This window comes from Cantharellus anzutake (assembly GCF_015039405.1).
Source record: "Cantharellus anzutake strain C23 chromosome Unknown EI90scaffold_604, whole genome shotgun sequence".
NCBI classification, from domain to species: domain Eukaryota; kingdom Fungi; phylum Basidiomycota; class Agaricomycetes; order Cantharellales; family Hydnaceae; genus Cantharellus; species Cantharellus anzutake.
In genome coordinates, this window is record NW_024067554.1 from 2,956 (window position 1) to 14,988 (window position 12,033).

The 12,033-nt window shown below is 49.6% G+C and overlaps 3 protein-coding genes across 3 annotated transcripts; 2 read left to right on the forward strand and 1 right to left on the reverse strand.

Annotated features, from left to right (window-relative positions):
- Window positions 1–5,715: 5,715 nt before the first annotated feature.
- EI90DRAFT_3149327 (kinase-like domain-containing protein) lies at window positions 5,716–7,085 on the reverse strand (the record flags this gene model as incomplete). Its single annotated transcript, XM_039065577.1, has 7 exons — window positions 5,716–5,808; window positions 5,857–5,936; window positions 5,992–6,162; window positions 6,199–6,346; window positions 6,398–6,743; window positions 6,939–7,015; window positions 7,062–7,085. 7 exons carry the CDS (start codon window positions 7,083–7,085, stop codon window positions 5,716–5,718), a joined length of 939 nt encoding a protein of 312 aa, XP_038907287.1.
- A 1,421-nt stretch (window positions 7,086–8,506) lies between these two features.
- On the forward strand, window positions 8,507–9,661 carry EI90DRAFT_2963584 (uncharacterized protein; the record flags this gene model as incomplete). The annotated part of the gene is made up of 4 exons (XM_039055460.1): window positions 8,507–8,629; window positions 8,683–8,996; window positions 9,050–9,168; window positions 9,234–9,661. The coding sequence occupies 4 exons, from the start codon at window positions 8,507–8,509 to the stop codon at window positions 9,659–9,661; spliced, it is 984 nt and encodes a 327-aa protein (XP_038907288.1).
- Window positions 9,662–10,584: 923 nt separating this feature from the next.
- On the forward strand, window positions 10,585–11,537 carry EI90DRAFT_3163541 (uncharacterized protein; the record flags this gene model as incomplete). The annotated part of the gene is made up of 4 exons (XM_039066285.1): window positions 10,585–10,602; window positions 10,651–10,676; window positions 10,733–10,874; window positions 10,947–11,537. 4 exons carry the CDS (start codon window positions 10,585–10,587, stop codon window positions 11,535–11,537), a joined length of 777 nt encoding a protein of 258 aa, XP_038907289.1.
- Between the last annotated feature and the right edge of the window lie 496 nt (window positions 11,538–12,033).

A 12,033-nucleotide genomic window follows, 5' to 3' on the forward strand; every position in this document is an offset into this window, starting at 1 on the left:
GTGTCTGATAATAGTAATAGTTGTTATTGCTTAGCAGGATGTCATGCATTTGCTCGCCATATTCCAACATGGTGGTCCACGCAGGTTGTGCAAGATGCCTTCGTCATTTGAAATTTCTCAGAGTTTTACCTGAGTCGGACGCGTCGTCAGTCCTCAATACCGCGACATACGAACCCTTTTCCCCCAATGTTCACGCTGGAGACACCGGATGGCGCCTACGTTGCTAGACGGTAACGTCGTACTTGATGTTAAAGTCCCCCAAGTGCAGGGCACGATGCCGCGACCGTACCCGATCTCACAGCACCAGAGCGCACCAAGCTCAAGCTAAGGCCAAGAGGCCTTAGTATCGAGTTGCCATCCGACGTCGATCCCGAGCCCATGGGCGGTGCCTACCGTAGCAGCACCAACCCAAACCGTTGTATACGACATGAGAGTGCAGGCACAAAAGGCATAACCTCCACGGCCTAGCAACCCCCAGCCAAGCCCAAAGAGCTAAGGCCTCCCAACCCTAGCTTCGAGTCCCCGGTTCCGATGACGAGCCCAAGCCCGCACACGAGTCGCACGACGCCCCAGCCCAAGCTGACGATGGCGCCGAGCACCAACCAGTAGAGACCCCAGCACGCAAAGGACATCAGTTAAACACCCGTGTTTGACTGAGTCTTCCAGTGCGAAGTTGATCGCGCATTGTATGGAATTCTACGGCGAGAGCGAAATCAGTAGCTGTGGGCATGGGTTAGCTATGGGAGTGGAAATGGGGCGTACTGCTGTGCCCGATCCTCCCATTCGACCTACGGTTCCCCAGTATCGCGATACCGAGTTCTGGGTAGTTTGGCGCTGGAGCCGGTTGATGGTGGTAATGACAAGGAGAAGCGAGGGCACAATGAGGATTGAGGGTTGAGTGTTTGAGGGTCAATGCCAATGTTGTTGAAGCGCACGCGCTGAGATGCCGTGGGAAAGCTCTGAGCGAGTTACTGTCTCAAAAATGGAGTCAACTCCTTCAAATGAATCCGTAGTTGTCGAGGAATCCAAGTTTCGCGCCTGCCATATACCTTCGACAGGTGTCGAATGTCACGTGATACTTTCACCTCCTGTTATATTGTTATATTGTCATGTCGTTTTCAATTTATTGTTATATCTACATATACTACTAATATATACAAGCCTTCGGTGTGCACTTCCTGTTGTACGACTTATGTTCGTGATTGTTTCGTGTTGCACGTTTGCAGAGACTTCATGGTTATCTCCATTCTTTTTCTATTTCAGGTTGAGAGTGAGGTGGTGAAGCAGGGAATTCGAACGCAAATTCACGTTTTGAGCAAAGAGAGAATGATGTTGCGGAGCATGCAGGAGGACTGAAGGATTTAGTTACTGTGAAGAATCGATCATTGATCGTGGAACGACTCCAGGGATATCAAAGTTCATATTCACAGGAGGTTGCATTGTGTCAGCGGGGTATTCGGTGATCATATAGCGTGGATGGCGTCGCGATGTTGTAATTCATGACGTGAGCCATCAGATTGCATTGTAATAAACGCAGGTCGGTGCGTTGGATCGAATGATACAGTTAGTACGTTTGCGTCGTCCGAACTTGAGTGAAGGATGAAGTGCGAACCTCGATGATAAAAGAAATTCCATGTACTAGAGTCTGGCGGCTGTCTGAGTCATTGTTGAGGGGCGAGATTTGCTTCTGACGCGAGGTCACCTCAAGCAGCCAATGTGCCCCCTAAAGCCACGGAATGATTGACAGACGAAGACCGGGGGGGGTCTGGCACTTGCATAAGTGGTCGCTCGCAGCGCGGCCAGCCAATGAGAGAGCGAGAACGCACTTCAATGCACTGGTGAGACTCTGTACATTGAACGGTTCCGGGGCGTGCAGTGTGTGTGCCGTCGCAGTGCCATCGCAGTGGTATAACCTGGCAGTTGGGAACACAGCCAAAGTGCGAATGGATGTCAAAGGAGCAATGTCGAGGACGTCAATCCCAACTCCGGTGAAATGGGAGCCAATGAGAGGAGCGCGTGGGAACCGACCCAACTCGGGGTTAAGGTTAAAACCTCAAAGAGCGAGGCTTGAGCCAATCAGGGGGCGAGAAACAGTCGTCCGGCTGGACCCGCGCTATTAGTATCAGTAAACTAGAAATAAAGGAGGCGATAAATAAAATCACATGCTACTGTGAGTCACCGGGAAATTTGTACGAGTCATCCAAATATTATTTACACACGGTCTGTCATCCCGATGGAATTGACTTTATAATGAAGAATACAAATAAGAACTAAAGTCCGAGTGAACCCTCCTTCGCTAGCTGGTCCGCACGATCGCTCCCGATAATGCCAGAATGAGCTGGGCACCAGCTGATGATGGTTTCGAGGGGCTGGTTGCGCAACAGTATGTTGGCCAAATACGTTCGAAATCCCTCTGAGTAGTGTTGTCCCTTTGTTGGACTTGACATCGTGTGTCATATCTGTGCATACCCGACCCGACTTCCAGACCTCCACCCTCTTCACCTCCAGAGTCATAACCTACCGCTGCCGTTCCGATACTCACCTTTGTCCTGGCAACACCTCCTTCTACCCCCCATGCCACCTCTACTCCTCCTTACTCTCCGACCCTATCTCTGTCCGCTCCGATACTCACCTCGGACCGAACACCGCCCCTCTCGCCACCCTCCTACTACTCCTCCTCCTCCTACTCCGCTCCCCCTTCACAACACCTCCACCCTCCCGTCATCCTCCTACGCTTCCCCCGTCCGCTCCGATACTCACCTTCAGACCTGACAACACACCTTTCCGCCACTCCTTCCCCCTTACCTTTCCCCTGTCTCCTCCCTCTGGTACTCCTCCACCACCCTTCCGCCAAGTTACGACCTTCCACCGCTGTCCCGTACTTCGTACTCGGATGCTGCTCATACCTTTGCTCCGAGCCTCCATCATAGTCCCTACCTCGGACTTTGACTCCACCTCAGTCTTAGTCCATTGCATTGGTGACCTCATACCACATAAACACCATTGCCAATATCCCTTGGACTTTCAACCCCGCCTCTGTAACCTCCGTAAGCTCCGCAACCCCCGAGCTTCACGGATCGCCTTCGGCACTTTCGCCGCTTGTAATGTATCTCTCGCGTTTACCCCTCATCCCTATTTGGACTACTGCTTCTTCCCATTCTAGCCAGTTAGTCATCATCCCTACTTCTCCTCATCCTCCTGCCCCTCTGGGCCTTGCCCTCCCTACCTCCTTTTGGACGTATCACAGGTCCTGCCTTATGACCTTCGGTACCGTTCCGCTCCTTCTTCCCTTTGTTCCCGTTCGGACGTCTTCGTTCCGATTTGGTTTCCCTTTGTTTCCTTGTGCTCTTGCCCCCTCCATTATATATATCGGCGCTTGTACATACTTGTTTTGGTTCAGTCCAAAATGGACCTGAAATGCCCCCTAGAGACTTCCTGCTCACCTACTGTGAAATTAAGGACCAAATGGACAAACAGCAATGGCACAGTGCTCCGCTTGAGTCGCTGAGGCCAAGGTCCCTCCACGCTAAGTCTCCGATTCCACTCCAGAGTCGTCTGTATCAGCCCCGTTCTAACATCGTGAGATGTTCAATTGAGCCAATATCATCTCCAAATATGAGTAAACGCGTTAGACGCTGGGTCGCATTGTTCCCTCAAATACTCCTGTGATTTTCTGCACTGCCACCTGAAACCCCTGGGTTTCTGCTTCAAACAGGTGTGCCCCCTTCAGCTTACACTGCGAACCATCGCTGTACACAAACAGATACGATGGGTCATCCTCATATTGAGCGATGAAGCTTTTGTGAGCTTGCGCCCATGCTGGTTTATGCGACGTTCCTCGAGTGTGGGGAGGCAGGTAGACCTGCACTTGAGTAAAACCTTCCCCCTGCATCGCTAGGTCATTGCGAACCGCAAGTGGGCAGCCTTGATGTGTCTTTGGTAGGCATTTGAGGTGGGCGTGGGGAGCATTCGAAGCCAGCTCGCAGCGCTGGAATGGATTGGCTGCAGAAAGAGTCGGGGGAGTTGATAGGGATTCGGCATTTGCTGGGTGGCGTTCGAGATGAGGGTTTGGGGTAAGTGCGATGAGTTGGAATGAGTTGGGAGTGAGTTCAAGATACAGATACGAGCGAATCGAAGGGAGCTCGTAATGCGATCGAAACTCGGTCGAAGTCTGATCAAGGCACTTTCGAAGGAGCTATAAGAGCTTGAGTAGTTCGTGACAGGAAGAGAGTGGGCACGTTGTTGAACTAATAGCATTGAAACTAGTTACCTAGCATGTTTCGCTAGGGTACATGAAAGTGTGTAAGTGATTAAGATAAAATGCTCAGAATCCAGTCTGACTGATAGGCAGGCAGGGGGAAACGATACAAATATCGGGCAATGTCATCGTAGTGATTGATCGTTCCATTGCATTTGAACTGCATGGCGAGGCGTTACGAGCACATTACTCCAAGGTGGGTTGTTTTTGGGCAATGTTGCAATAGTTTCCGTAGCATCGTCAAGTGTCTGTCATTGCGTTTCCATATATTGAAGGTCCACTTTCTCATCGCTCCCTCTTCCATGTCTTTGAAACGTTGACAGGCCAGTATGATGAGGCGCTATGCTGGACGACTGGTTTGAACCATAGAAGTCGCCGTGAATGATGGGGTTCACCCCATGGTTGGTTTGATAGGTTATCCCGATGATTATGTTGGTGGAATCATCTTTCACTAAACATGGCCCTTGCAGCATCAATACATGCTGGGCTATTGACCACAATCACCTTTACATTCAGAGTGATGGTGATGCAAGCCTTCCATTCTGAATATGCAATAGAGAAGCAATGGCATGTTCAAGTGACTGTGATGGTAATTTCTGTCACACAATGTGTCACAGCACAACCACAACGTTGTGGGGCACCCAAATATATAAAGTCAACAAGAATATATGGTGCTTAAGAATTACAAGACGAAGCAGTCAGGAGAATCATTAATTGATAAAGACAGTCACCTGAAGGAAAAATTCCTATTTTTCATTCTTTTTTTCAACTTTACATTCACTTTTAATATAATTACGTTGGGTACCCATTCTGTGCTGCTAAGCCCACCTAACAGGGCGTTTCCAGTAGGGGCCCCTGCCATTACGTACCATGATACAGGCTGCCCCCAAGGGTCAAGCTCGCCGGGGTTTGTAGGGGCCCCAATGGATGGCTTGTGTCATGGTGCATATGATGGGGGCCCCCATTGAAAATGCCCTGTTGGGTAGGCCTAGCAGCGCATAATGGGTACCCTAAGGGCCTTGCTGGTTGAGCAAGGAGCTCTAAGTGCCATCAAGGGCACGTGCCATTCGACATGATGTCGAACGCTTCGCATCTTCACCAATACTGCATCGTTCAGTGGGAGACTCGGTGGAAAAATATCCCCTTTTGATTCTGTAGTTTTCTATTATGTGGGCATCCTTGGGTCTTGGGGGGTCAAATATTATAGCTTCTCTCTTGTTCGAGAGGGTGTTTTTTGACATGATCTGTGGGATTGGCATCAGGACACCTCCGAGGTCGATTGAGCTGATTTGATCAAATCCCTGGGATTCCCTCCCTGCGCCCCAATCGGTTCGATCATGCCAACCTATCATGTAGATTTATCTACGTTCCAAAATGAGGTATAAATTTATGATCTTATTTACAAAAATTAAAGCAAGCGAAGGCATTACAGGGGTCCAAGGTGAAGGAGATCGCGTTTAAAGTTCCGGTGAAAAACGATCACCTGTTATCCAAGGGTGACTCGCTGCATCGCTAAGAAGAGGCCTCCTCTCAGGCTCTCTGTGCAGCAGCTAGTAACAAATCAGTATGAGTGCCAAGCAACAGTGGGTTGGACGCACAAGTTCGATGAAGTCACAAGCTTCTGGGGAAATGTGACTGGGAAGTTCCAAGTCCACCGACACAATCCGTTGGCATGTTGCTGTCACATAGCATCAGTCAAAGACAGGATAACTCATCGCATGGGGAACACTAACCTATGAAACTATTCGCTTCGAAGGGTACATTGCCAACAAGAAACTCGTAAGCAAGGACACCCAGTGCCCAGTGATCCACTTTCTCCGTGCAGGGTTCCCCTGCAATCATTTCAGGGGCCATGTAACCGAGAGTGCCGCAGAATGTCATCCGGCTGGTGGGTCGTGTCAATACTAATCAAAGCAGTCATGCATTGATGGAACACACACCGATTACTGTTTGCTGGACACTACATCCAAAATCGGCTATCTTCACCTCTCCATCAAGACCAAGGAGAAGATTTTCAGGCTTGATATCACGGTGGATGACATGCTTGCTATGTAGATATTGCAATGCAGCCACCACCTGAGAAATGTACTTAAAATAGCCAATCAGTTGGAGAATATCAGTGGCAGTTGAACGACGTACTTGACTTCCCTGCTCTTCTGAGAAACGTCCAAGTGTTGTAAGGCGCTTGAAGATATCTCCCTTCGGTGCGAGTTCCAACATCAAAAAAACCCGGTTTTCGTCATGGAAAAATCCATAGAGGCGTAAGACGTTCGGATGTCGCAGTTCCTTCTGAATTTCCATCTCACGACACAATTGCTCCTTGGCATGTTCCTCTTTCAGTTCAGCCTTGTACAGGCATTTCAGGGCGAGAATAAACTTGGGAGCCTCCTTGGTTCGAGCCATGTAGACGCGTCCAAACCCGCCCCTCCCAAGGCGACGGCCAATTTCGAACGAGTCCAATGTCCATGCATTGGGGGTGTACGATCTGTAAGGAAATTACATTATTTGAGTGAATGGACTGGTATGAACCAACTTACGAGCTTGTTGAAGATGCGCAACCGAGAGTCTCCACAGCTTCGCTGGAGAAGGCGCTAAGTTCACCAGTGTTGTTGACTTTCCGCCTGATATGGGGTGGAAGGTGCTGGTACTGTGGGGGCATCTTGTAGTGTAGTGGTTGAACGCTGTAGGGGCCCTTGGAGCTTGTAAGAATGTAGACTTTGCGCCGTAGGGTGATTTGGGGCCGAGGGATGTGACCGACTTGGAGGACGGGAGCGAATGTTGAATTGATTACGAATGTAAATACATCCAAGGTCAGAAACGAGAACATTTCCTGGAGTCTAACTACACAAATTGGGTCAGGCTGATTCTTCTGATACAGATCGTGGGGCCTCATCAGCACTATCCGGAGGTTGAGATGATCTGGATTGGCTTGATCGCCTCGGCCGCATCTGCCATCCCTGCTCGTTGAGGGTCCGTGGTTGTGGGTGGCAGTAAGTTCTGCGTTGTTGGTGGGGTTTGTGTTCGCAATTTGGGGTCATTGATTCTTTTGTGGGGGAATGCTTCGTTCCAGAATGGGACTTTGCTCAGCCGGCGCTGGTAGGTCTCTACCCTTGCAGCACTTGCAGTTCACCTGTGGCGATGGAAGGGTGATACCATTCCGTACTTCCAGCCGCGGCTACCCCACTGTCTGTGTTGGAACACGTCGGTGGGGTGGGGGGGAATTGGCCATGAAGACCCAGTGTGTAGAGGCGTTGCCGTGTCTAATCATGGTGATTAGGCCGTCCTCTGCTGGGTTAATGGTCTCACGGCATAGCAGCATGTTCAGGACTTCGCTGGCTAGGTGTTGGTCCACCTGGGTGCCGGTCTGCACCAGGTTTTGTCTGAGGCGGCTGGCCAATTGGCAGTGAAGTCTGTCGCAGGGTAGGCAGCGAAGCTGAAGGCCTTGGAGATCCAGAACCGATTGGAGAGGTGAGTGGCCGCGTTGCTGTACATTTGGCCTGCTATCATTATTCCCCCGGGAAGTGGCTCGTCTGCTTGCTGGTCATTTAATTTTGTGGCTGGGATGACCACGAGAGTGTTTGCTAAACCAGGGAAGGCCCACTTCATGAAGATAGTAGCGTCTGCCTTGGCCTTCTGCATGCAGGGAAAACGGAGTAGTTCATCGCGTTTTGCCAGGCTGCTTGGGCTCTGTCTGATACGTTGAAGCATAGGTGTGTGCTGAAGACCCCTAGGACTCTGTAGCCAAGTCGCCTGGGAGGGTATAGGCATTATGTGCTTGTTGGTCCTGGGGTGTGCTGCACTGCCCTATGGAGGGGTGGATAACCACTGGGTGGTCGACTAGGCCCCCTTCAGCAGCAGTGTCAGTTCCGGAGTCGAGTACTATGTCCTGGGTTCCTTCCGGTACTACATACTCTGTGCGGGTATTCGCTGGGCTTGGGGTAGATCGAGTTGAGTTGTCGGGGGACGGGTCGTGGCTATGATTACTCTAGGTGGGGCGGGGGCGCCGTCATCAGTGGGGTTGTAAAACCGGAATAGTGGACAACCCTTGGTGCAAGTCCAGTGCCTCTACATTGGGACGTCGACTGGGAGAGGTAAGGAACAATCCCCCAAACCTCACTTCTCTCCTCCCCACTCCGTCATCGGAACCGATTGGTGACATGTGACCATCAACATTATTAATATTACCATAACAAACAAAAACAAACCTTCACACTTTGTATCCAACATCCCAACCCCTCTTGCAACGATATGATAAAATCATCTGATAAGGGCTCATTTGATGCCATTGTTTGCCTCCATCTGCTTCGATCTTTCCCAGAACGGGTTGTCACACTCACTGGTGCAGGAGTTTCATGTGCCTCCGGGATCCTGGTTTGTTTTTGCAAAGAAAGAAGTAGCATGAGAGAGCTCTAATCATTCTCCAGGACTTCCGTTCTGCCACTGGCCTCTACAAGACCAAGAACAAAGATGGCAGTATCCCTTACAGGGATGTGTTCCGCACTAGGGTGCAGCAACCTGAACAAGCAGCAGAACAGCTCAAGACACTAGGGAGACTCTCAGAGCTTTGCTTGCAAGCCCCACCCAGTACAGCACACAGCCTCCTCGTTCACCTGTCTCAGCTCAAACTGTTGTGCCGGTCTTATACGCAAAATGTGGATGATCTTGATTCCAAGGCAGGTCTTCCTCTATTTGACGGCAATGGCAGGCAGGTCCACGTAACCCTGCATGGGTCTCTCAGGTATGTTCTCTCCTAACATGCTGCCTGCCCATGCTTAGCTTGTTATGCCATAGTATACTGAGATGTAATATCTGTTCTAAATCATGTGTGCTCACTGCACACCATGTTGCACAATACAAAAAGGGCTTGTTCCCTGAATGTAAGGAGTGTGTTGAAGAAGGTAAAGAACTCAGTGCTACCTGTCCTTTATCCACACTCTCGATCTTTCTCATATAGTGGCAAGACGGAAAAAAGAAGGACTGAGGTGCCAAAGACATGTTGGTGTGCTTTGCCATCAAATCGTCTACACAGAAGACGGTCCAGAAAGTGATCCAGTCGCTGAAGAGAAGGGCTTATTACTGGACCAAGATGCATCTTCCTCACCACGCGTGTTTTTGATATTGGGGACATCACTGAAATTGTCAGGAATTCGGTCTTTCGTGCGAACGATGACCCGTTCTATGCATCGACCAACAGACCTCCCACAGGCATTGCCCAATGGCATCAGAGACTACAATTATCTTGACTTGTTGGAACTCCAAACCTCAGATGCACTTGTTGTATTTGTCAATTTAGAGCAACCTCCTTGTAGCATGGTGCCATATATCGATGTTTGGCTTCAGGAGGATGTCCAAGCATGGTCAGATCGGATCAATCGGGGACTGAGAATGAGGAAGGGCCTGTAAGGAAGGGTTGGGTCTCAGGGTGGTGATGCGTGGTGCATGCTTCCTTTATTGTCTTGATGTGAACAATGTATATTTTCATGTGTGCATTCTGATTGCATGTCAATGTTGTTATAATCATGGCGTTGCAGCCCGACCTCTGAGTATGATATCACAGTATCATTAGATATGTCATAAATACAAGGATATGATAAGAAGAACTTGCCTGAGTATGGTATCACAGTATCATTAGACATCACACTCAGCTCTACACACCACACTTATATACATCTCTGTGTGGCACAAAGGAACAAAGGCTAAACCGTTAGAACAAGGGAGCTTCCCATAAAAGGGAACAATAACCATAACACACGGGCACCGGAATGCCCTGAGGGGTATAGTGGATGCTAATGGTGGACAGTGGGTATGGTGTAGTGACCCAGGATAAGAGCAAGAGCAAGTGAGATAGCAAAAGTGAGTGCAAATAATTGGTAGCCGACATGATCCCCTGCACTTCCATAAAAGATGTGACAGAAATTTCTGTCACGGACTTGTGACAATACAGAAAGACCCTTGTCAGAAAATTGTGAAATCCAGCTTAAATGGATGTGGAACCTTGACACTTGAGGGCCAAAATTGGATGTCTAAATGTGAGATTTGAATGCTTCAATACAACATGAAGATCTCCTGGAGGAGTCAGGCTCTCCCCCACTCTGCTGGGGAGATCTATGAAGATATGGGTCTCAAAAATGAAAAGGTGTTTGAAAAAAAACATAGCCCAGGGCATAGTTCATTTTGGGATAGGTTTTGTATGAATGTAGAGGGGCCAGTGAAGGGATCTAAGGTTGTGGCATAATAAGATCAGTTGTGACAAGAATTTTGGTCACGTGTCTATCTCCATCACAATTTTTTCATTCATACTTATACTTCAAATTATCAATCTCCCTATGGATCAGACCCAACAGGTACAGGTTTTCTCCATGGCCTTCGACATGTAACACTCATTTTGATAGGCTAGCGGGAGTAACTCCAGTCGCAGGTTTGGTATATGTAACTGCATTTTCTGTGTAAGATCCTGATGAGTTTTGTGTGTAGAAGAGAGGAAGCAAAACCATTTTACAATGAACAGGTTGAGCGGATGCTTGCATGGCTAGCGATCAACGTCCCCAAACATATCCCTGGCAACGCACACAGCAGCAGGACTGCTTGGACAGTGTTTAAGCGGATGTGTGAGGATGTGTGTGTTGCTGCTTACTTACTCTTACCCTGAATCTCACCCCAACCCACCATTGGGCCGAAATGCACATAGAAGGCAGAACTCCACTGGACCAGCAAACATCCTGTCGCTTCATGGCAGAACCATTTCAAGAAGCGCTTCGACAAGTTCAACCCTAGAGTTGATAGGCTGGCGAATCTGGATAGAAACGGAAAGGGGAAGGCTCCTGAGATTACCGCCGAGGCAATAATCCTGAACAGGAAGCGTGCCAATTCGGTTCAACCCAACTCTCTGCCACATCCCCAATCTCTCAAGCGGAGGAAGCCAAATGGGAACGGTGCTGGTTCATCGCCCAAGGGAAATGCCCCTTTGTCACTGTATGGGAGTGTCATATCCATACAATCCCGACCTCCGCTCCGGGCTCCCGGAACTCCGCACTCCGACTTCCGGAGCCCTACTTCCCTTCCATCACCTTCTCCTTGCCGACTCCCAAGAGGTTATCCCACCTCCGGCTCGGACACCACCTTCGGCCCGACTCCGGAACATTCCGGGTCCGACCCCAACCTCGACACCTTCCAGACGAGTACGCAAAACCTATGCTCCCGACTCCGGACCTCCGCTCCGGTATCCCGTTCACGTCTCGTCCCCGGAACCTCCGGTTTTAGTTCCGACCTCGGACTTTGACCCCACCTCCGCTTATACCCATTGTATTGGTTAGCTCATTCCATTTAATTACGTTTGCCAATATTCCGGAGTTTAACCTCCGAGTTCGGACTTTCCGGACTTACTCCGGACCTTGCAACTATTGCATTGTCCATTTCAATTCCGCTATTCTCCCTCATTCCTATTTGGGCTGCTGCTTCCTTTCTATTCAGTCAGCTAGCCATTCCCGACTCCCATCCTCCTTCCTTCCTTCTTGGGCCTTGGCCCTTCATTCCTCCTTTGGGAAACACCATTGAGTCAAACACTTGACCCTCGGTGTTATTCCTCTTTCCATCTCCCTTTGTCTCCTTTTGTCCTACCCTTGTTCCTTTTGATTCCGGACCCCTCCTTATATACAATGTACCTAGTAACTTGTAACCTCAGTCCGAAATCGACTGGAATTCCCCCCAAGAGACTTTCCCTCTGCTAGATCCGAAATTAGGGACCCCCAGGACAACCAGCAATGGCACAGCGCTCC